This window comes from Bubalus bubalis, chromosome 9 (assembly GCF_019923935.1).
Source record: "Bubalus bubalis isolate 160015118507 breed Murrah chromosome 9, NDDB_SH_1, whole genome shotgun sequence".
Classification (NCBI taxonomy): domain Eukaryota; kingdom Metazoa; phylum Chordata; class Mammalia; order Artiodactyla; family Bovidae; genus Bubalus; species Bubalus bubalis.
The window spans coordinates 16,638,226-16,663,734 of record NC_059165.1 but is presented as its reverse complement, the minus strand read 5'-3'; the positions used below and the strand labels follow the sequence as shown (position 1 = coordinate 16,663,734).

At 36.5% G+C, this 25,509-nt stretch overlaps 1 protein-coding gene across 7 annotated transcripts in view; it reads left to right on the top strand.

The window, feature by feature from the left end:
* SLF1 (SMC5-SMC6 complex localization factor 1) overlaps positions 1-25,509 on the top strand; it is a 73,477-nt gene that overhangs the window by 11,471 nt on the left and 36,497 nt on the right. For 6 of the 7 annotated variants that reach the window (XM_044948549.2, XM_044948552.2, XM_044948550.2 and 3 more), the window contains 10 exons: positions 6,879-6,992; positions 7,150-7,225; positions 8,337-8,577; positions 12,335-12,497; positions 12,912-12,986; positions 17,859-18,002; positions 19,735-19,881; positions 20,706-20,843; positions 22,257-22,379; positions 24,000-24,053. In XM_044948549.2, coding sequence (XP_044804484.2) covers positions 6,879-6,992; positions 7,150-7,225; positions 8,337-8,577; positions 12,335-12,497; positions 12,912-12,986; positions 17,859-18,002; positions 19,735-19,881; positions 20,706-20,843; positions 22,257-22,379; positions 24,000-24,053 — 1,275 coding nt within the window. The remainder of the gene's footprint in view (positions 1-6,878; positions 6,993-7,149; positions 7,226-8,336; positions 8,578-12,334; positions 12,498-12,911; positions 12,987-17,858; positions 18,003-19,734; positions 19,882-20,705; positions 20,844-22,256; positions 22,380-23,999; positions 24,054-25,509) is intronic. The other variant, XM_025293999.3, reaches the window with a different exon arrangement.

Genomic DNA, 25,509 nt, shown 5'->3' with positions numbered 1-25,509 from the left:
CATTGTTTTTCAAAGGAAAGAAGTTGCTTTAAAAAGGTTTTCTTGATTTCTACCACTGAGCACAGTTGGTCCTGTTTTCCTTTTACTGTGGACTCTTGCTTTGATAGAAAAGGCTGTTAAATATCCAAGGCGGCTGTATTTATTCCATCATAAGCACAGTATGATTTAGGATGGAAACTTTGCATTATATACAACTCTAATAAGTCCAAATCATTTAATAATTTGTACATCAATCTAAAATATGTTAAAATGTCACCTTGTTAATAATAAACATTCATATTGTGAAATAGCTGTTCCTAACTTGATATAAAAGAGGAACATAATGATAGATTTTTTTTCCTTATATTTCTTCAGAACATATTTAGTTCTCAGGAAGCAGAAAAATACAATTTAAAATAGTATTTATTGAAAACAATTTTTTTTTCTGTTCTGTTTTTGACAGCACTTGGTCTTCATTTCTGTGTGCAGGCTTTCTATAGTTGCAGAGACTGGGGGGCTCCTCTCTAGTTGCAGTGCATACGGTTCTCATTGCAGTGGCTCCTCTTGCTGTGGAGTGGGCTCTGGGCGCATGGGCTTAGTTGCCCTGCAGCATGTGGGATCTTCCAGGATCAGGGATCAAACCAGCGTTCCCTGCATTGCAAGGCAGGTGCTTAGCCCCTGGACCACCAGGGAAGCCCCTAAAATAACCTTTAAATCAGACTTTTTGGGAGCATTACAGTGATTTTGTTGTTGTTGCTTTCTGTGTTTTCCTGTTACTTAATAGTAGTTTCTCTATGTGGGCATTTTATTTTATGTTTTTAATTTTCTTTTTTGTTTTTCCAAGTTATTGGTTGGTTGGTAGGTTGGTTGCACTGGCTTTTCACTGCATGGGCTTTCTCTAGTTGCAGCTAGCAGGGGCTACTCCCTCGTGCCTGCGCTTCTCACAGGCTCTAGGGAGCATGGGCTTTGGTAGATATGATGTATGGACTTAATTGCCCAACAGCATGTGGAATCTTCCTGGACAAGGGATTGAACCCATGTCGCCTGCATGGGCAGGCAGATTCTCAGCCACTGGACCCAGGGAAATCCAAGCACTTAAAAATAGCCACATGGGAAAGATTTTAAAGGCTGCTCAAACTTCCCTTCTTTGGCAGCATTTTTCTTAAAATACCTACTAAATTGTTTTTCAGACTCTTAAATACGTAAATAAAGTACTAGTGAAGGGGAAATGTATATGGTTAAAACACTTGTATTCCTCTGATGAAAATGACTTTCAGGAACTATAAAAACAATTAGATTGCCTTTTCCATTAGAATACCAAGGTGGTATTCACAGATAGGTTTCCGTGTTTCTGAAAAGACCTATTATTTTCTCTAGGAAATTTTCTTAAAGGCTTGGTCATTCCCTGAAATTAGTGATAGCGGTTTTTCTCGCTGGTTTTGGTTGTATGCCTTATAATTCCCATGTGGCTTTGTGTGTTAATATGTGTTCTGCATTAGACTAAATCATGATTTCTAGCAACAGCATGTTTTTGTAAAGTTTTTGAATACTATTGATACTTCAGTTCAGTCGCTCAGTCGTGGCCAACTCTGCGACCCCATGAATCACAGCACACCAGGCTTCCCTGTCCATCACCAACTCCCCGAGTTCACTCAAACTCTTGTTGGAGTAGGTGATGCCATCCAGCCATCTCATCCTCTGTCGTCCCCTTCTTCTCCTGCCTCCAATCCCTCCCAGCATCAGACTCTTTTCCAGTGAGTCAACTCTTTACATCAGGTGGCCAAAGTATTGCAGTTTCAGGTTCAGCATCAGTCCTTCCAGTGAACACCCAGGACTGATCTCCTTTAGGATGGATTGGTTGGATCTCCTTGCAGTCCAAGGGACTCTCAAGAGTCTTCTCCAACACCACAGTTCAAAACCATCCATTCTTTGACACTAAGCTTTCTTCACAGTCCAACTCTCACATCCATGCATGACCACTGGAAAAACCATAGCTTTGACTAGACGGACCTTTGTTGGCAAAGTAATGTCTCTGCTCTTTAATATGCTATCTAGGTTGGTCATAACCTTTCTTCCAAGGAGTAAGCGTCTTTTAATTTCATGGCTGCAGTCACCGTCTGCAGTGATTTTGGAGCCCAAAAAACTGAAGTCTGACACTGTTTCCACTGTTTGCCCGTCTATTTCCCATGAATTGATGGGACCAGATGCCATGATCTTCGTTTTCTGAATGTTGAGCTCTAAGCCAGCTTCTTCACTCTCCTCTTTCACCTTCATCAAGAGGCTTTTTAGTTCCTCTTCACTTTCCGCCATAAGGGTGGTGTCATCTGCATATCTGAGGTTATTGATATTTCTCCCGGCAATCTTGATTCTAGCTTGTGCTTTTTCCAGCCCAGCGTTTCTCATGATGTACTCTGCATATAAGTTAAATAAGCAGAGTGACAATATACAGCCTTGCCATACCCCTTTTCCTATTTGGAACCAGTCTGTTGTTCCATGTCCAGTTCTAACTGTTGCTTCCTGACCTGCATACAGGTTTCTCAAAAGGCAGGTTAGGTGGTATGGTATTCCCATCTCTTCAAGAATTTTCCACAGTTTTTTGTGATCCATACAGTCAAAGGCTTTGGTATAGTCAATAAAACAGAAATAGATGTTTTTCTGGAACTCTCTTGCTTTTTCGATGATCCACCAGATGTTAGCAATTTGATCTCTGGTTCCTCTGCCTTTTCTAAAACCAGCTTGAACATCTGGAAGTTCACGTTTCACATACTGCTGAAGCCTGGTTTGGAGAATTTTGAGCATTACTAGAGTGTGAGATGAGTGCAATTGTGCGGTAGTTTGAACATTCTTTGGCATTGCCTTTCTTTGGGATTGGAATGAAAACTGACCTTTTCCAGTCCTGTGGCCACTGCTGAGTTTTCCAAATTTGCTGGCATATTGGGTGCAGCACTTTCACAGCATCATCTTTCAGGATTTGAAATAGCTTAACTGGAATTCCATCACCTCCACTAGCTTTGTTTGTAGTGATGCTTCCTAAGGCCCACATGACTTCACATTCCAGGATGTCTGGCTCTAGGTGAGTGATCACACCATCGTGATTATCTGGGTCGTGAAGCTCTTTTTTGTACAGTTCTTCTGTACACCTCTTATTGCCACCTCTTCTTAATATCTCCTGCTTCTGTTAGGTCCATACCATTTCTGTCCTTTATCGAGCCCATCTGCATGAAATGTTTCCTTGGTATCTCTAATTTTCTTGAAGAGATGTCTAGTCTTTCCCATTCTGTTGTTTTCCTCTATTTAACAACTATTATTCTAACTAGAAATGTTGTGAATTTTCTTTTTCTTGGCCAATAAATGTGCCACCTCAAATACAGAGTACATTTTGAACTTCATTTAAATAGAAATTAATGACACCATCAAAATAAATTTGAAACTATGTAATTTTGTTCAGTCTACTTTGTAGGTGATGAAAGTAACATGTAGCACAGTTAAGAAATCGAGATTAGGAATAATTTAGTAAATTCTGAAAGAGATGGGAATACCAGACCACCTCACCTGCCCCTTGAGAAATTTGTATGCAGGTTAGGAAGCAACAGTTAGAACTGGACATGGAACAACAGATTGCTTGCAAATAGGAACAGGAGTACGTCAAGGCTGTATACTGTCACCCTGCTTAATTAACTTATATGCAGAGTACATCATGAGAAACGCTAGGCTGGAAAAAGCACAAGCTGGAATCAAGATTGCCGGGAGAAATATCAATAACCTCAGATATGCAGATGACACCACCCTTATGGCAGAAAGTGAAGAGGAACTAAAAAGCCTCTTGATGAAGGTGAAAGGGGAGAGTGAAAAAGTTGGCTTAAAACTCAACATTCAGAAAACGAAGATCATGGCATCTGGTCCCATCACTTAATGGGAAATAGATGGGGGAACAGTGGAAACAGTGTCAGACTTTTATTTTTGGGGGCTCCACAAGCACTGCAGATGATGAAATTAAAAAGACGCTTACTCCTTGGAAGAAAGGTTATGACCAACCTAGATAGCATATTGAAAAGCAGAGACATTACTTTGCCAACAAAGTTCTGTCTAGTCAAGGCTATGGTTTTTCCAGTGGTCATGTATGGATGTGAGAGTTGGACTGTGAAGAAAGCTGAGCGCCGAAGAACTGATGCTTTTGAACTGTGGTGCTGGAGAAGACTCTTGAGAGTCCCTTGGACTGCAAGGAGATCCAACCAGCCCATTCTGAAGGAGATCAGCCCTGGGATTTCTTTGGAAGGAATGATGCTGAACCTGAAACTCCAGTACTTTGGCCACCTCGTGTGAAGAGTTGACTCATTGAAAAAGACTCTGATGCTGGGAGGGATTGGGGGCAGGAGGAGAAGGGGACGACAGAGGATGAGATGGCTGGATGGCATCACTGACTTGATGGACAGAAGTGTGAGTGAACTATGGGAGTTGGTGATGGACAGGGAAGCCTGGCGTGCTGCAGTTCATGGGGTCGCAAAGAGTCAGACAAGACTGAACGACTGAACTGAACTGAGTATTTGTGTATGTGCTCAGTGGCTCAGTCATGTCCGACTCTTTGCATGGACTGTAGCCCCTGGGGCTCCTCTGTCCATGGAATGTTTCAGGCAAGAATACTGGAGTGGGTTGCCATTTCCTCCTCCAGGGGATCTTCTTGACCCTAGAATTAAACCTATGTCTCTTGCATCAGCAGGTGGTTTCTTTAACCACTGTGCCACCTGGGAAGCCCACGTTCCCATATACCTACTATAACATTTGATGTAAATACTGTGGTACCATAAGTTTAAGTTCTCCATTGACTTGTTTATACATACTGTTCAGTATCTGTCCACAAACACTGAAAATTCGTATGAGATCTGTGTGTCATTGCCCACAAGTGTCCAGTCATTCTTCAGTTGCTCAGTCTTGTCTAGCTGTTTGTGATGCCATAGACAGCAGTATGCCAGGCTTCTCTTCAATATCTCCTGGAGTTTGCTAAACTCATGTCCATTGAATAAGTGATGTCATTCAATCATCCCATCCTCTGTCGTCCCCTTCTCCTCCTGCCCTCAATCTTTCCCAGCATCAGGGTCTTTTTCAGTGAATTAGCTCTTCTCATCAGGTGGCCAAAGTATTGGAGTTTCAGCTTCAGCATCAGTCCTATCAATGAACACCCAGGACTGATCTCCTTTAGGATGGACTGGTTGGATCTCCTTGCAGTCCAAGGGACTCTCAAGAGTCTTCTCCAACACCACAGTTCAAAAGCATTAATTCTTCGGCACTCAGCCTTCTTTATGGTCCAACTCTCATATCCATACATGACTACTGGAAAAGCCATAGGTTTGACTATGTGGGCCTTTGTCTGCCAAATGATATCTCTGCTTTTTAATATGCTGTCTTGGTTTTCTCATAGCTTTTCTTCAAAGGAGCAAGTGTCTTTAATTTCATGGCTGTAGTCACCATCCACAATAATTTTGGAGTCCAAGAAAGTAAAGTCTGTCACTGTTTGCTATTTTTCGCTTTCTATTTACCATGACGTGATGGGACCGGATGCCATGATCTTTGTTTTTTGAATGATGAGTTTTAAGCCAGCATTTTTACTGTCCGCTTTTACCTTCATCAAAAGGCTCTTTAGTTTTTCTCTGCTACCTGCCATTCGGGTGGTGTCATGTGCATATCTGAGGTTATTGATATTTCTCCCAGCATCTCCATTCCAGCTGTGTTTCATCCAGCCCAGCATGGGCTGGATCATTTTGAATGATGTACTCTGTATATAAGTTAAATAGGCAGGGTGACAACACATAGCCTTGATATTCACCTTTCCCAATTTTGAACCAGTTGGTTGTTCCATGTCTGGTTCTAACTGTTGGTTCTTGACCTGCATACAGGTTTCTCAGGAGCCAAATAAAGTGATCTGATATTCCCATCTCTTTAAGAATTTTCCACAGTTTGTTGTGATCCACACAGTTAAAGGCTTTGGCTCAGTCAGTGAGTAAAGCAGAAGTAGATGTTTTTCTGGAATTCTGCTTTTTCTATGATCCAGTGGATGTTTGTGATTTGATCTCTGTTTGCTCTGCCTTTTCTAAATCCAGCTTGTACATCTTGCAATTCTCCATTTACATATTGTTGAAGCCTAGCTTGAAGGATTTTGAGCGTAACCTTGCTAGCATGTGAAATGAGTACAGTTGTGCGGTAGTTTGCGCAGTCTTTGGCATTGCTGTTCTTTGGGATTCGAATGAAAACTGAACTTTTCCAGTCCTGTGGCCACTGCTGAGTTTTCCAGATTTGCTGGCAAATTGAGTGTAGCACTTTCACAGCATCATCTTTTAGGATTTGAAATAGCTTAGCTGGAATTCCATCACCTCCACTAGCTTTGTTGTAATGCTTCCGCAGGCCCACTTGACTTCACTCTCTAAGATGTCTGGCTCTAGGTGAGTGATCACACCATCGTGGTTATCCAGGCCATTAAGACCTTTTTTGTACAGTTCTTCTGCATATTCTTACCACCTCTTCTTAATATCTTCTGCTTCTGTTAGGTCTGTGCCTTTTCTGTCTTAGCAAAAACAACAGTTTAAAATGAATCTACTATATTGATGAAATTTTAAAAGTATTTGTCTTTTTCTGAAGAATTATGCTCATCAGTGTGTTCTAGTGGCAGGTAAATCTTTCAGTGTTCAAACCAGAAAACAAATCATTTTATTTACAGCCACATTTTGATAAGGTCACGTTTAAAACTAATTTCTGTTGCACATTAGCATTTGAACATTGGTACTGTCTTATAGTTAAGCCTTATATCTTAAGTAGTTTTTATTTTTATCACTCATAATTAAAAAATAATGTCAACTGTATGAATAACATGTTTAACATATGTTGTCTTCTTTATATGTATATGTTAGATGGAAGATGATGCCCCAAAGCATATTATCCAGATGACAGGATTTAAGGTGGAAGAAAAAGAAGCTCTGGGCAAATTGCTTTTAAAACTGGATTGCACTTTTATCAAGAGTGAGGTGAGTACAGTTCAAGGTATAGTTAAAGAATAACTAAAATTAAAGTACTGGCCTAAAAATTATAAAATGCCCCCCTTGAATTGTAAGGATAGACAGAATATGTTAAAAAGGAAATCTTACCTTAATAGCATTTTTTGGTGTGGATTTGTCTTTGCAGAAATACAAAAATTGTACACATCTAATAGCTGAACGCCTATGTAAGAGTGAGAAGTTTTTAGCGGCTTGTGCAGCAGGTGAGTTAACTTCCCCTCACTTTTGAAATAAAAAATCCTCATGGTGAAGAAAAAAGGCTTTAATCTCTGGAAAGATAGTTGGTTTACTGTATCAAATATAAATGTGGTTCTTTCTGATATTTTTCTGAAAATATTTGATGTATTAGTTTTGCTTTGATTTTCTGAATAACACTTGAAAAAGATATTGAAGGGGCAGAAATGTTTACTTCACCTAGTGTAAGTGCTTTATTCAAGAAAAAAATATTTTTTAACAGAAAGGCTTGGTAGAAAATACCTTTAAAAAAAAAAAGCTTTTGTTGAAGCCTCAGCTATTCTCAGTCAAGTTTTTTTCCTTTGATCTATCATGGAAGAGTTTCTGTTTTTGTTCTCTTGCTCTGCTTCCCCTCCCATCCATCCTGTGAAGCATCGATCATTCTGTTTTACTAAGATTTTAAATTTTCTGAACCTTTATTAGGACTTAGTCTCCTCTCTGCTTGTCACCATTGATGTTCCTTTTATAATTTGCTGTACTGTGATTGATTTGGTGTATCATTAGTCCACTTGATTTTTTTTTTCCCTCCCTTCAATATATGACTCAGGTGAATTTACTGTTTTTTTTTTTTTAGTAATTTACCAGAAAAACATTTGGATTCATTATTATCTCCAGAGATGAAAACATGTATTTTATCTGCTGTTTAAAAAGATCATTGATGCCTAGATAAAGAAACTACAGAATGTTATTAAATATCCTTGAAAATTCATTGTTTTATAAAGTATAATAATGCTGTAAACATTATTGTAAAAACTTTTAGCATAGGAGAAAGAATATAAACCTCATTCAAATTGGTAAGCAAAAATAGTCATAATTCAATATATTTTATTAATCCTTCACTTTATATTTTACACAGTAACAGAGTTATAATTATTTATCATAAGAAAGATTACATACAATGTTCAGTGATGTTGTAGGTCTTTATCAGAAAATGTAGGAAAACATAATTCAAAGCTAACATTGGCAGTGTAGAAAAAGGCATGTTGAAACAGGGCAAATTTTATTTGTTATTTGGTCTTTATTTTTTCCCATTTATCAGAACCAAAATCTTTTGTGACTAACAGTTCATTTGCTTTCTAGGAAAGTGGGTACTAACTAAGGACTACATAATTCATAGTGCCCAAAGTGGCAGATGGCTTGATGAAACAACTTATGAATGGGGATATAAAATTGAAAAAGACTCCCATTATTCACCTCAAATGCAATCTGCACCTAAAAGATGGCGAGAAGAACTGAAACGCACTGGTGCTCCTGGAGCCTTCCATAGATGGAAAGTTGTCCTCCTTGTTAGAGCTGATAAGCGAAGTGACTCTCTTATAAGGTGAGATCTCATAAAAGCTAAAGCAGTGAATGTGAAAACAAGTTTGTTTTTTTTAAATTATTGCTGTTCAGTTGCTCAGTTGCGTCTGACTCTGCAACCACATGGACTACAGCAGGCCAGGCTTCCTTGTCCTGGAGTTTGCTCTTCAAACTCATCTGCATTAAGTCAGTGATGCCATCCAACCATCTCAGCCTCTGTCGTCCCCTTCTCCTGCCCTCAGTCTTTTCCAGTGAGTTGGCTCTTCACATCAGGTGGCCAAAGTATTGGAGCTTCAGAATCAGTCCTCCTAATGAATATTCAGGATTGATTTCCTATAGGATTGACTGGTTTGATCTCCTTGCAGTCCAAGGAACTCTTAAGAGTCTTCTCCAATACCACAGTTCGAAAGCATCATTGCTTTGGCACTCAGCCTTCTTTATGATTCACCTCTCAAATCCATATGTGGCTACTGGAAAAAAACAGCTTTGACAAGATAGACATTTGTCAGCAAAGTGATGTCTCTGCTTTTTAATATGCTATCTAGGTTTGTCATAGATTTTCTTCCAAGGAGCAAGCATCTTTTAATTTCATGGCTATAGTCACTGTCTGCAGTGATTTTGCAGCCCAGGTAAATAGTCTGTTATTGTTTCCATTCTCCCTGTTTATTTGCCGTGAAGTGATGGGACCACGTGCCATGATCTTCACTTTTTGAATGTTGAGTTTTAAGCCAGCTTTTTCACTCTCCTCTTTCACCTTCATCAGGAGACTGTTTAGTTCCTCTTTACTTTCTGCCATTAGGGTGGTGTCATGTGCTTATCTGAGGTTATAGATACTTCTCCCAGCAATCGATTCCAGCTTGAGCGTCATCCAGCCCGGCATTACTCATGATGTACTCTGCATATAAGTTAAATAAGCAAGGTGACAATATATAGCCGTGACGTACTGTCTTCCCAATTTTGAAGCAGTCTGTTGTTCCGTGTCTGGTTCTAACTGTTGCTTCTTGGCCTGCATACAGGTTTCTCAGGAGGCTGGTAAGGTGGCCTGGTATTCCCATCTCTTTAAGAATTTTCCCCAGTTTGTTGTGATCTACACAGTCAAAGGCTTTAGCATAGTCAATGAATCAAAGGTAGGTGTTTTTCTGGAATTCTCTTTTTCTATGATTCAACTGATGTTGGTAGTTTGATCTCTGATTCCTCTGTCTTTTCTAAATCCAGCTTGTACATCTGGAAGTTCAAGTACTTGGTTCAAGTACTACCAACACCTAGCTTGGAGAATTTTAAGCATAACTTCGCTAACATGTGAAATGAGTACAACTGTGTGGCAGTTTGAACATTCTTTGTAGTTGGAATGAAAACCTTTTCTGGTCCTGTGGCCATTGCTGAGTTTTCCAAATTTGCTGGCATATTGAGTGTAGCACTTTCACAGCATCATCTTTTAGGATATGAAATAGCTTAGCTCGAATTCCATCACCTCCACTAGCTTTGTTCGTAGTAATGTTTCCTAAGGCCCACTTGACTTTATACTCTAGGATGTTTGGCTCTAGGTGAATAATCACAGCTTCGTGATTATCCAGGTCATTAAGACCATTTTTTGTATAGTTTCTGTGTATTCCTGCCAGCTCTTCTTAACATCTTCTACTTCGGTTAGTTCTATAGACCTTTTGCATTTCTTTGTAGTTATTTTTTTGTATTTCTTTGCAGTTACTCATTAATTCTAAAATGAAACATGGTGATTTACTCGTTGATTGCCTGGTTAAGCCATTCTGCTCATTTAAGTATTATGTGTCTAATGGAACAGAATCTACTTTCTAGCATTGCATTATTCTCAGGGTCTCTGTTTTATTTTCTGTGTTATTTCTAGGCCAACTCAAGTAAAAAAAAATTTTTTTTAATTAGGAGATATTTGTTTTCAGTTGTGAAGCACTTAACAGATTTTTGTAAGTGAAGTATTACATTACACAAAGGGTTTTTTCTAAGTTTATGTAATATCTTCATGGTTCATACTGTTTCTCTCATAATTTCATTTCTTTTTATATTTTTCATCATATTTTAGGACTTCTTATTTAGTAAAGTGTGTTTCAAGACTGCTGTGACTTTTTTGCAGGAAGGGGGTAGTCTGAGGGCTTTTGTTATTTTTACTGAAGTATAATGTATAGACTGTAAAATGCAAAATTTTTTAGTGTACATTTTGATGAGTTTGGACAAATTTATGTTCCTGTGTTACCATACTATAATCAAGATCTCTAAATTTTACATCATCCTAAAATACTCATTTGTGCTTTTATACATTTAATTATATGTATCCTTCCCCTGTTGCTTCTTACTCATTTCTTGGCTGGAGGATAAGGGTTGGTGTGTTTTTGTCCATTGGATAAGCTTTAGTCTTAAGCATTCTTCTTGGTCTCAGGTTGAGATAACACCTATTGTTTCTGTCTCAATGAAGCCATGACAGCCAAATTCTCCCTTGTATGGTAGGCAGGAAAAGAAAAATTCCACGTCTCCCACAGCTTGAGGTATCTGCTTTGTATAAGCGCAGGGAGCTAGGCCCAAGTGGCATTTCTGCCCCCTGTCCAGGGACAGGTGGCTTTTGCTTCTATCCTTTATCCAGTCTCTTCTGAGCTGCACAGCAGGAGGCTTTCCTACCCCTTTCCCAAAGGCAGATGTGTTTTAACTTGAACTCTTCCAAAAACCAGTGCATCTTTTCCTGGGTTCTGAAGTCAAAAAACTTTCTTATCTTACCCAGATGGCTTCAGGCTTCCGCTTCATAAGAGAGATGGAGGCAGGGAAGTGGTTCTGGTTTTATGTCTATTTCTTGTTGTTAGGCAGTCCCCACTGGCCCACCTTCACTACCATCGGGGATTCCCACTGTACTTGCTCCTAATCTTTTTCAGGAATCCTTAATAGAGGCTGGGGGCAAAGAGCTTGAAACTGAGGGGACAATCCTTTCATGTGTCAGGGATTCTCAGTTATTCTAAACTGTCCTACTACCTACACTTGGCCTTTAAATTTATTTAAATATTACCAGACTCTTACTTGCATTTATGGTGGCTACTTCTGTCCTGTGCTCTGGCAAAAGTGAAATAGTTTGGGCATCCAATCTCTTCACAGAGGTGCTGACTGCTCCTTTGGAAATTCATTTTCTTAATTGGCTTATTATCTCAGTTCTCTGAGTTCATGAAAAGTTATACTTTCGTGGATTATTTGACTTAACTGTTCTTATAAAGTCGTAGCAGTGTTCTTTTGTAACTTTCTAAATCCTCAGCAGTAATGAACTTTGATGAAACTTTTGGGTATGTGTCTGTGTCTTCTGAGCCTAAATGTAAAATGTATGTCTTAATGTAGATCAAAGTTAAACTTTTTCAAAAGGTAAATTTTTAGAAGAAGGTTGGCAACTTTAGTTCCATTTTTTGTGGTTCAGAATGGTTTTTTTGGAGGTATTGTTGCCTTTTGAGGTGAAATACTCTCTTTTACTTCTTCCTTTTTTGGCATATAGAGGTGACTTTTACTTAGGAAATAAACAGTATTCTTGATTCTTAAAAACTTTCCCCATATCAAGAAATGGATAAATAGAGAAAATAGCATGATTTCTTAAGCATCTGTTCTGAAAAACTTAACAGTTTAGGTAGTCATTGCAGTAATTATTCTTCATGGCACTCAAATAGACCAAAGAAGTTAATTCCTTTCAGAAAGTTCTGCATCTACTCCTGGGAAGAAATTGATTTAGATAATTTGGCTAAATACTTTCTTTTTAATACTTTTCTATACTATTTACATTTTAGAGTTTTGGAGGCTGGAAAAGCAAATATTATTTTACCAAAAAATTCACCAACAGGAATAACTCATGTGATTGCCAGTAATGCAAGAATCAAGGCTGAACAAGAAAAAGATGACTTTAAGGCTCCGTTCTATCCAATTCAGTATCTAGAAGATTTTCTTTTAGAGGTAAGTTGTTTTTTTTTTTTTTTTAAAGCATTTTTAAATGTTTATTTTATAAAATTGATACAGTGAATATATAAAATCAAATTATGTTCTGAGTTTTGAAAATATGATTAGAATTAAAATGATATTTTTAAGGCAATTACTCTGAATTATTTAAATATTTGAAAATACTTCTGATAAAGCTAAAGGGAGCTTGCTTATTACATTTAAAATTTATCTTATCCAGAGTCTCTACTTTCGTTTTCAGTGCTTTGGTGATGTTTATTATAAAATACTATTAAGCATTTTGAATCAGTATAAATAAAATATCAGTGGGCTATAGTATCATGTGAGAATTCTTCATGTATTTTCCCACTGGAAAAGAGAAAGCTGTTTCCAAGAATTCAGAAATATTTTCCTGTCCTCTTCCTCCACCAGCATCTCCCCGCTTGGTACACATACCACTCCTTAAGTTGTCTGAATGGAAATAACCCTAGAAGAATTGCTTTGAAAGTAAGCACAGAAAAAATTTTTAGAAGGTTCACTCAGGATGGAAGAGAACCTGCAGTATGTCTAAAAATTGAATCTTGGTCTTCTAGGGAAAATTATCTCCTTCAGTGTTTCCTATTTCAATAGATACTATACAACCTTTTATTTAATAATTTATATTAGAGACTTGGGAATCACTCTTGAAACCTTCCTTTCCTTTATTCCCCACGTCTTGTCAGCTACCAAATCCTATTGATTTTATTCTGAATACGTCTTGAATAAACTACTTCTCTGCTGTACTAACATCATGTTCAGTTCATCCTCTTGTCCCTGTGCTGGAATCAACTCCTTTTTACTCTCCCTGTTGTTCTACTTCTTTGCTGCTACTCTTGCTAATTTCCTAATAACTCTTACCTTTTCTTTCTCTAGTCCATTCAACTTCATTCAGAGGGAATAGCTAAAATGCTCTTTCTAAAATAGTTGTGATGCTGTCACTTTCCCACTTAAAATTCTCCACTGGCTTCCTATTGCCATTGGATAAAGTTGTAAACCTCTAACATGACTTTAAGTTCCCACAGGGTTCCTGTCACTCCTACCTTTGCGACTATAACCTGCTCTACTTTTTCCTATGCTTGCTAGCCTGTAACTGCCTTCTCCCAATTTCTTAAACGGGTTAAGCTACTTCCTACCTCAGTATCTTCTGAAAAGCTATTTCTCTTCCTAAACAGCTCCTCTCCACTCACTCCTCTCAATCCCTGTGCTTGCCTACTTTCTGCTTATCATTCAGTTTGCAGTTATAATGTTGCCTCTTCAAGAAAGCCTCCCTGGCCTTCTTAAGATAGTTAGGTCCACCTATAATGTGTTATAATATCATTATTTTGCTTTATAGTACTCATCACAATTGTAATTAATTAATTGGCTGGGTACCTGGTTAATGTCTTTTCCCCCATCTGTTAATAAACCAAAAGCACTGTGTCCTCAAAGATGATGTCTGTCTTTTCCATAGTTATATCTGAATCATTTCGTATAAGCCTGGCACATGAATTCTCATTTTATATCTATATTTGTTGGATTAATAGAGAAATTATGAATGACCCTTGAGTATTCCAAGAGTAGATGTAATATATCATTCTATAATTACCTTTCCCTACTGAGTAGCAGCAGTGTGGATTGGAAATTTAACCTTAGTTCAGAGGATGGATCTGCTTGGACTGTGGATAATCTCATTGTCCTTGACAGTGATTGGTCTAGGAATGGGCATGTCAACCAGTTCTAATTCATTGGACATACAGAGAGGTATGTAAGAGCTTCTGGGAAGTTTCTTTTTCATTCTGAAAAAAGCCTCTGGCAGCCTGGTGTCTGCTAGATGTGAAGTGGAAAAATGCCATTCTTTGACCATGAGAAGAAGTAGCCTTAGGATGAAACCAGTCCTGTAGACGGCAGTTTAGAGACAGAATGTAGACTCCCATAGAGATACTTGAGGTGCTGGATTAGTCAGCCCTGAAGCCTGACTTAGCACTGGACCATATTGCCGTTCTGTGAGGTAGGAATTTCCATGCTGTTTATGTTACTTTGAATTGGTTTTCTGTTAATGGTAGCTAAAAGCATCCTATCTGATGTATCTAAACAGTTTAAACGTAGTATTAACTGTCAAAAGAATGAGAACCATTCTTAACTAAATTAGAAAAGGTGTCTAAATTCCCCTTTTTCTATGAAAAGAAATGAATTAAATGTAATAATGTGCTTTCTCCATTATCTTTTTTTGCAGTAGTCTGACTACAGTCACATTCAACTGCTGAAGTACTAGAGGGCAGCAATAGTGTATCAAGCAAACTTAAAGACAGTCTCTAACTTCTATTTGTTTTAGCGTACATTTTTTATAAACTCTGGAGTAGACAGCTGAGTTAGTTCATAACCATTCATAACCTCTTTGGCATAGAATATAATACAGTCCTCATTAGATGGATTCTGAAGTGTTCTTTAAGAAGGGTTGCCATATACAATGACTGAGCTAAAAGTAACAATTAAGCAGTTGTTTAAAAGAAATAGTTTTGTTTAATCTCCTTAACTTTCTGGAAAGTCACTTAGTAACAGAATCAAGAATTATTTAGTTCAAGTTTATAGATATCTATTGAAGACTTTTGCCTACCAGACTCTCTTCTATGCACTGTGGAAAATGAAAAAGACCACCTGCCAGACTGCGAAAACAGAACATTGCAAAACAGAATGTGGAAACTGTTGATTACAGTTTAGTGTGTATTGTGCATTGGTAAAATCATGTGCAAGGTGTAGAGATACAGAAGAGTCAGTGACTAATGAATCTCAGTTGTTTGGCCCAAGGAAGATTCACAAAAAGGAGAGGATTCTTAGGAATATTCAAAATTTCTTTTGATTTTCAGCCTAAGAAATAAGATGAACTACAGAAAGCTCTTATGAAAATACAGTAGTAATAATTGAAAAAAAATACACACTTTTTGTTCCAGATCAACTAATAACTGTTACTCCAGGCCATTATTTATTGATTACTATGTGCCAGGCACTATACTAAGCACTTTTTACACTTAGTCTTATTTTAAACCATATGTTCCTATGTGGTATGTATTATGGCCCCATTTTATGGTTAGTGAAGTATAATTGAGTTTAATAATTTTCCCATGATCTTACAACTATCATATCAGACCAAAAATGTAAGAGCAAGCACTTAAAAAATTTTAAGACTGCTCTCCTTGAGTCTCCCCTTTTCTTATTTTGAGTATTAATAGCTTTCCTTGATACTTACCTGGTCTCTTTCCGGATAGTTAAAAATAGTTAATGTTGTAAAGATTACCATACACTAGTAGTCATTCTTGGGTCATGAGATTCAGCTTAAGAATATGAGGGTACATACTAGTTAAAAGCCATGTAGAACACTGGGGATTCCCTGGTGGTCTAGTGGTTAGGACTCAGCACTTCCAGGGGGCCTGGGTTCAATCCCTGGCCAGGGCACTAAGATCCCACAAGCCACAGGATGTGGCAAACAACAACAACAACAACAACAACCATGTTGAGCACAGGGCACTTGAAAGGTGCTTGTTCTGATTACTTGACCTCTCTGGCTCTCCATCCAGTCTTGTGAATTCATTGAAGTTGTCTATCAACTTGTATGGCGTAATCAAAGAAAAGCCTTATCTGTTGGAGATCAAATCATAGCCATACCTGTTTTAAAATAGAAAACAAACCTAAGTATGCGAATCAGAAGCCAAGGCAGCTATCATTGCCACACTGTTTTGCCCTGTCTTAGATAGTAAAATAATTTACTGAATTGGTAAGCTTTTGCTCATCTGTTTGGGAAATGCATTATACTATATGAAGAAAATTAGACATGCCGTCTTTTCCCAGATCATATAGGAGACAGATACCTAACATAGTGCCTAGTGTATAGTTGGCACTAAAATATTCATAAAATAAAGAATAAGGAATATTTACAGATAATGCCCATAGTTTTCACAAGGGTAGCCCTTTGGAGAGCATATTAGTGGCTTGGAGATAATTATATGTTGATGTTTAGCACTGTGGAAAATAAATTATTTTCTAAAGTTTCACATTTGGTGTCATTTAAAATGTCATAGTTTATCAGGTTCTGATTTTTAACTATTTAAATTAAATAGGATACTTTAATTATACATTTTAATACACAGATCAGTATATAGCATCTGAAATGGATGTTTAAATATACTTTGAAAACAGTATGTTCTTCCCTAGGTGCTAATGATAATGGTATGTTCTTTTGCATATGTATTCTAGGTAACTGGAATCTAATTGTGATTAATGCATCCTATATTTTAGACATTCTTTGATGATCTAAGCCTGAGGATCTGTCCTCTTTATCAACATTGTGAAATTTGAAGCCAGAAACTCAGTTTATCCCCATTACAGTTGTCCTTAATGGAAATTATACATCCAGACTAATACTTACCTTGATTCTAGGAACAGGAAAGAAGGAAAGTCTTCATTTTTCTTAGTTCTCCATTTTACTTTCCTGAATAACTGAAGAAATGTAATTAGCTACTCTTAGGGATTGTTCTCTGGTGGCAGGATTGCAGGCTGCCAAAGTACCCTCACATCCATATAGGAAGCCCAGAACAAGTGAAAGGGAACCAGAGATCACACCACAGGCCTTAGCACATTTTGGCTATTTCATAATTGCTCCCTAGGAGGACAGTGATTCTCCAGTCTCTGTGTAAAGTTAGTCAGTCTCTGAATATCCTTGCATAAGTACTTGAATCCATCTTTATTCTCAATTCTTTATGTTACTAAACTTCTAGAATTATATGTATAAGTACACATGCAACTTTTTAAAAAATTATTATTGGTAGGTAGTTATGATATCAGTTTAGATTTCTTAGTAAGAGAAATGTGTTTGAGATAGAGTTTGGTGAAGATAATTGCTTATTAATATTCAAGTAAATAAGAGCTGTGAGTTCAACTATTAGTCTGTTTTCTTTGTGTGATAGATTTGCAAATAAGTCTTACTAGTAAAAAAGCTGAAAAATAATCAGAGAAATAATCTATAATCAGAAAATTTTGAAATAGATTGTAACTTGGTAAGGGATTAGATAAAATGTTTTTGTGATTATTTATAAAAAGAGTTGCCTGTTACTAGACTAACAAAACACTAGCTTTTCTTGAGATACATTTTTACTGCTACTTTATTCAGGACCTTTGTTGTAATGATTTTTTTTTTTTCCCCTTCAAGGAATTTACTAGTGTTTAATAAATTTTGATTTAGGTGCATTTTTTCTACTTGTTTGACCTCTAATAAAATATTTTGCAATTATAAAATTGGATATCACATAAAGTATATAATGTTGAAATTATACTTAACTGGTTGCCCAAACCATTTTTACATACATACAGAAAGAAATTCACAACGATGAAGATTCCCAAACCAATTCTACTTGGAAGAACCATAGCAGTCAAGAAAAAAGCAATGATTTCCGGGAAAATATGGGATTTCTTGAAATGAAAGGTACCTTAAAAGAGACCATGTGCAGAACACAGGTAACATTTTATCATCTAAAAGAACAGAAATTTTCTATGTTTCTGATTTTTCTTTCAAAATTGTAGGAGAGGTGTTATTTGGTGAAAAAAACACTGATTTTGGAATCACAGAGCTGGTATTGGAACCCAAATCTGATTTTCAGTCTATAATTTGAACATAGATACTGTCCTATGTCTGTTTTGAAGCTCTTATTGAAGTAATACATATGTACATGTAGAAATTCAGTTTCTAATACATACTGTGTTCTCAACACATGATAATTACTTAAAACAACTCTCTATATTGAATGTAATGTGTGTCTTACAAAGGAGTCAGCAATAATGTATTGGTCTAAATATATGGTCTAAATTCAGGTATTTTACTGCATATAGATCAGGTTTTCTTCAGTGGCTTAAGGGACTTCTACTTTGATTAAATATGGAAAACAAAAACATGAAGGACTCTGAACTTGAAGCAATGAAAAGTACCTTCAGAAAGTGTATATGTGGCTCTCAACTAAAACTTTTCAGATAGCAGGAGCAACTAAAACAGTCTAAACTAAAATATTTTTTAATGTGATTAGAAATAAATTAAAATTTGTTTTTACTGCATCTGTCAAGTTTTTTCCTTGAGAATTATAGGAACAATTTGGAACTTCTGCAACTAAATAGTACCTTACAAAATCATATGTGGAGAGAGTAAATAAAACTTTCCAAGCACTTAAAATATTTTTACAATTTTTTCTAGTTTTTTCAAAATACAATTGTTGGTGGGAATATAAATTTGTACACCCACTGTAGAAAATAGTATGGCAGTTTCCCAGAAAAACTAAAAATGTAACTACCATTTTACAAAGCAGTTTCATTCCTGAGTACATATTAGAGAAAAAAAGAAACTGCCATGATATGAAAGCAACCTAAGTGTGCATCAACAAATGAATGGATAAAGAAGATGGGATATATATATATATATATGTGTGTGTGTGTGTGTGTGTGTGTATGTATTTATACACATATATAGTGAAATATTAGTTTAAAAAAATGAAAGTTTGGCATTTGCAATGTTTGCAAACATCAGTGTTTGCAAACAACATTGATGGAGTTGGATTCCCAGGTGGTGCTAGTGTTAAAGAACCCACCTGCTAAGGTAGGAGATATAAGAGTTGTGGGTTTGATCCCTGGGTTGAGAAGATCCCCTGGAGGAAGACATGGCAACCCAACCCAGTATTTTTGCCTAGAGAATCTCCATGGACAAAGGAGCCTGTGGGCTACCGTCCACAGGGTCACAAAGAGTCAGACACGACCAAAGTGATTGAGCACAATGTTATCATATCTATTTCCTATACAGAGATTTTCTGAGATGTTTAATTTGATACGCCTAAATAATGGGAAAAGTCTATTTGATATCCAGTGTATTTTCACAAATACTTGGAAAATAATGAGGATAACCAAATCTGCTTTGATTAAGCATATGGCAGCTTTTTTAAAAAGCAGAGATTCCAAGAAAGATTAAGTTAACAAAATACCTAAATTAAGTATATGCGCAAACACTTCGAGAACTAAATATCTGTATTTTTCTGCTTCATCATAGTATAGCTAAAATGTAATATAATGCATAATACTCTGTTTAATCTTATGTGTATGTTTTATTAAACCTGTTTTTTTGGGTGAGATTTTTGTTTTGACTTGCATTGATTGTGTTGAGGCTTTGCTTAATCTATGCTCTAACTAAAGTATTTTTACAAACATGCAGAAAGAAATGAAAAATCATGATGAAGATGTTACTATTAGTTCCATTTTGACTGAACATCAGAGCAAAGAAAGATTCAGAGATTCTAGGAAAAATTTGAAATTTGTTAAAATGAGAAATGCCTTAGGAAGGCATACTTATGGAAATCAGGTAAGACCTTCCCAATTAAAAGTTATCTATATTTTATACTCTTTTCTAATATTGTCATTTATGAAGTTTTTCTTCTGAACTCTGTGTATATGTGTGGATAAAGCATTTGTGTAGTTTTTGAAAGAGTAAAAAGGTATATATGTTAAGAAGTAGAGCATTCCCAACTTTTGAACATCTTGCTGTGTGTCATTTCCAAACCGTGTCCCTTTTTCTTCCTCTTACCCATGATAGGTAACCTCTGTTGGAATTTGTTTTAATTATTTTCTTGATTTTCATTATAGTTTTACTACCTACCAATATGTTATTTTCCCTCCCAATAAGTTTGCCTGTTAATGAACTTTTTGTAGTTCATGGTATTTTTAATTTTCTGTGACTTACTTTTTTGCTGGTGCATATATTTCACTGTTTCACAGTTACACTTTTTATCCATTTTACTATTGTTAAGTATTTGGGTTTCTTTTTGTTTGTTTTTGATGGATTGTTTAGTTTTTTTAATTATGAGCATTTCTGTTATGAGCGCTATGAACATTTTCTTATTGATTCTTGGTGCACGTTCAAGAGTTCCTCTAGCCTAGGATATATGCCTGAGAGAATTCTAGGTCCTAAGAACTCTACGTGTTGAACTGTACTAAGTAATGATCTACTAAGCTTTCCAAAATACTTTACTAATGTATACCCACTCCAACAGTAGGTGAAGTTACCTATTGTATATAACTATTTTTTAATGTGTTTTAAGTCCAACTCTTCTTGAATTTATTTGGATTTAGTAACGTACATCATTCATGTTGAGATTTGTTTAATTTTGATTTAAATATATTTGGAAGGAAATGAAGAAAAAAGATGAAGATATTCAAAGGATTTATACTTTGAGGAAAAAACGCAAAAAAGAGAAAGAAAGAGATTCCAGGAAGGACATTGAACATGACGGGAGTACCTTAAGAAAGCACATTTATAGAGATCAGGTAAAATTTTGTAAGCTAAGCTAAAAAAAAGTTTTAATTTTCTCTGGTTCTTCCTTAATATCACCTTTACATATAATCTGATTTTTGTGATTGTTTGCTGTGTCAAATGTAACCTGTACATCTTATCGAAAGAATTTTCTCATTTTTTTCTGGTATAATATTCATAATTTTATAATTAGCTTTGGTTCACAATGAAAGTATTTTTACATGTGTACAGAAATAATTTGAATTAATGATCAAGATGTTCAAATATGTTTTATTTTTCCTGACAAAAAGGAAAAGAAAGGTTCTGGGAAAAAAGGGTAGAATTTTTAAAATGGAAAATACATGGTATGTAGTTTGACTAATACATTCTAATCTAAATTTTAGTTTATCTTGTTCATCCCTGGTATAGTATAGACCATTATTAATCAGATAGCTTGTCTTTTTTTAAATGTTTATTTTATTCATTTATTTATTTTTGGCTGTGCCGGATCTTTGTTGCTGCGTGGGCTCTTCTCTAGTTGCAGCAAGCAAGGGCTGTTCCCTAGTTGCGATGTGTGGGTTTCCCCTTACAGTGGCTTCTCTTGTTGCAGAGCGTTGGCTGGAGGGTGTGCAGGCGTCAGTTAGTTGTGGCACATGGACTCAGGAGTTGCGGCTCCCGGGCTCTGGACAAGCTCAGTATTTGTGGTGCAGGGGCTTCCTTGCTCTGTGACATGTGGAATCTTCCCAGATCAGAGATAGAATCATTGTCTCCTGCAGGTGGATTCTTTACCACTGAGCTACCAGGGAAGCCCCGATATCTTTTCTTTTAAACGAGATCCTTCTTGAGCTAATTGTTCTAGAGTATAATTTTGTTTTACCGTATAAACCATAGCATGTTTACATGTATTCAGAAGGATCTTCATAAAAATGATAAAGGTAAATAAACAATCATGTTTTGTGGTTTGAGTGCTCAGTCGTGTCTGACTTTTGCGACCCTGTGAACTGTAGCCTGCCCGGCTCCTCTGTCCATGGTATTCTCCAGACAAGAATACTGGAGTGGGTTGCCATTTCCTACTCCAGGGATCAAACCCACATCTCCTGCATTGGCAGGCAGATTCTTCACCAGTGTGCCACCTGGGAAGCCCCATTTTTGTGGGAGCATGACAACAAAAATAAGAGAGGTTTCAGAAAAGATTTGGAATAGGTTAAAAGGAAAATGCGTAAGGAAGGGAACATGTAAATATCAGGGAAAACTTTCCAATTAAAACATACTATTTTTAATTTTTTTAAATTTCATTGTGTAATCCTTTTCTAATATGGTTGTAAGGATCTTTGCTGTAATTAACACTGCATGAATGTGTCCTGGTGTTATGTTGTCCATTGTGATACTTAGCATTTGTGTTAGCACTCTTTGGTACATTGTCTAAAGTAGTTCTTATATGTATACAGAAAGAAAGGAAGAATTCTGTTTTTCCTGGTCATGCCAAAGAATCAAAAACCAAGGATATCAGGACAAATGTGGATATTGCTGACCTAAAGAATGCCTTAAGGAAACACATATATAGAGCTCAGGTAGGATTTGGCTTTGTGTAGTTTTCTTGTCGTTCTGCAGTGTTACCAATATATAATAATAGTAATAACAATAATGAGTCATTTTCTTATATTTAATATGTCTTAACATAATTTTCTTAGTTCATTAATTTTTGTAAATAGTAATTATTGTATTTGGACAATGAGTAAGAAAATGTAAATTGATGAATTCTCTGCTGTTTATAACTCAGTGACATCATGGAGAAATTATGAGTTTTCTAAACCTCTCTAAGTTGTTGGTGTTTCTTGGTTTAGCCTCAGTTTGAGGAAAGCTTTGAGGTGCCCTGGGTTTGGGGGAAGGGCTTTTTCAGGGTTCTTGCCCTGGCCCAAATAATGGGGTATCCCTAATGGTGTGGGATCACCCTCTCTTCTCCCCATCTTCAGAATAAAGGACTTTTTTTCCCCTGCCTTTATTCAGCAGGTTATTGGTTTTCATCTGTGTCCTGAGAGTACATAATAGCATTTGCTGCCTTGACCACAGCAGCCACTTTTCTTTCACATTTCAGCCTTCCACCACCTGGGAGACTGACTTTAGTCTCCCATCCTGTCCCTTTTCCTTTCCCTGAGTACACAGTGAGGTCCATGGAGAAGATAATGCCATTGAGTGCAAATGCCCCTCATTTTATTGATTCCCAAGGGTTTTGTTCTCTCACTCTGTCCCACACTTAGCCATTAGCAAGTGGCAACAAATTTAAGCTCAGATTTTCTTACCTACTCTATCGGAGTCCTCCTCTTCCTACTCCACTGTCTCAGATAAAGCAGTACTCATGTCCTTGGAGGCTCCTGTCTTTCTTCATATTTCTGTTTAGTTAGTTGCACTAACACCTCTGCTGTCAGAAGGGTTCAGGTACAATTAGGGTTTCATAGATTTTCCAGCTTTTTATTGTTTGTAATGTGGGAATGCCTCTCCTTCCAGCTTTCTATATCCTAAGTGGAAGCCAGATATTTTCATTTGTATTCCTTGTGTAAGTAGCAAGATGGAGCATATTTTATGCCTTCACTTGCCACTTGTGTATTTTTTCCTCTGCCAGTTGCTTGTTGGTATTTTCTGTATTTTTCCAGTAGGTGGTTTTATACCATTGCTTCTAGAACTCTTGATGTAATCAGGGTGTTACTTCTTTTCATGTTTGTTGCAAATATCTGTTTGTTGAAAATATTTTTCCAGTATAATTTTTTAAACAAGTACAAACTTAGAGATATTTGACAACAATAGAGGAAGATTTTACCCGTGATTATGTATAAAACACGACTACATTTTTTCCTATGTATTTTTTGTACAAAATGCTCTCTCCATTTATATTTCTAATAATTCAAGTGCTAAGGACAGTGGGACCTCTTCGGGTCTTAAAAGTGAATATGACCTTATTTTTTAATCTCTCTTATTTTAGAAAGGGGGAAAAAAGAAACTGTTCATACTCAAGAGAGTGCCATGTCCCTAAAATGGTAGATTAGAGGTCACCAGTAAACATAAGAATCAGATCAATTACATCTATTAATGTCTTCCCAAATCTGTTTTGTACGTTTGGCCAAGGTTTTAAACTTTGTAAGTTGAAGTGTATTTTTCGACCTAAAAATGTTTAATCAACGATTTCTGTTTTGTAGGCTGTAAGATACCGTGGCATTAGAATAGATAAACAACCAGCATACAATGTTGAGGTAAGAGATTTGGAGTAAGATGGTAATGGGGGCAAAAAGAAGCTTTACGTTTTATTATTCTTGGTTTTGTTTGTTTGTTTTGGCCGTGCTGGGTCTCCATCGCTGCACAGGCTTTTCTCCAGTGTTGGTGAGCCAGGGCTCCTCTTGCTGCAGTGCTCGGCTTGCTCCTTGCCGTGCCTTCTCTTGTTACGGAGCTCCGGCTCTAGGGCCCGGGCTCAGTGGTTTCAGCACATGGGCCACATGTCGCCCGCAGCATGTGGGATCTTCCCAGATTAAGGAAGATCCTTACTGTGTCTCCTGTATTGGCAGGTGGATTCTTTACCTCTGAGCCATCAGGAAATCCCCTATTTTTAGGGGTTTGTTTTTTTTTTTTTTTTTTATTTTGATGTAAAGAAATGTGCTGTCAGCAAGACAAAGATTCCTATTGGATTTGAAATGTAGTTTTTCTCATCAGATATGAAAAAAAAAATAGTATTCTATCAAAGCTCAAAAAAAATTCTATGCAATAAATATTGATAAGAATTAAAAACTTGTGCACATCACAGGTGAGTTGTGTATCTCTATTCATAACATTTCATAGCTTTCATAATTACTACTTAGGTTAAATTTTCAGTATAATATTTATGAGTGTATTATTTTCTTTGTATCCTTCATTCCTTCAAAATTGACTTCTTTATTCTATTTAGTTTTTCACAGTATTCTTGATTCTCAACTAGTTCAAAGTAGTCACTTTTATTGTTAAAAATATTTTGATCAAGGAGGATGTATTTTGTGGAACTCTTAAGAGTTGTGTTAATGTGCCTCTGTAGAGTAATTTTATGTTACAGCAAATGTTACTTTTTGCAAATACTGATTGTACTTGATGACGTCTTAATATATTCAGTATATGTTAATAGACACAGTTTGCTTATAAGTTTAAAAGAACACCAAAAAGTAATTTTGCACCTAAATTAGAACTGTGTGTATATGCACTAACATGTGTAAATAGATAGCTAATGGGAATTTGCTGTATGACTCTGGAAACTCAAACTGAAGCTCTGTAATAACTTAGAGGGGTGGAAATGGGCGGAAGGTGGGAGGGAAATTCAAGAGAGAAGGGACATATGTAAACATATGGTTAATTCATGTTGATGTATGACAGAAATCAAACCAGTATTGTAAAGCAATCATCAATCAATTAAAAATAAATAAATTTTTTTTTTAATTAAAAAAAAGAACTATGTGTAGTTGTACTTCTAACTGAAGTCTCATTAGCAGCCAGACTTTGCAAATGCCTTTTGAAGTTTTCTTTAGAGGTACTATTTCCCTATACTATTCAAGGTGACAAAGATGAATAAATAGAACAATTAACAATGTATATGTTTTACAGTACAATTTTATTGTTGTAAAACACATTCATATAGATCATTCTTTTTGAATCACAAAACAATCTAGTGAAGTAGTGAGACCAGAGATT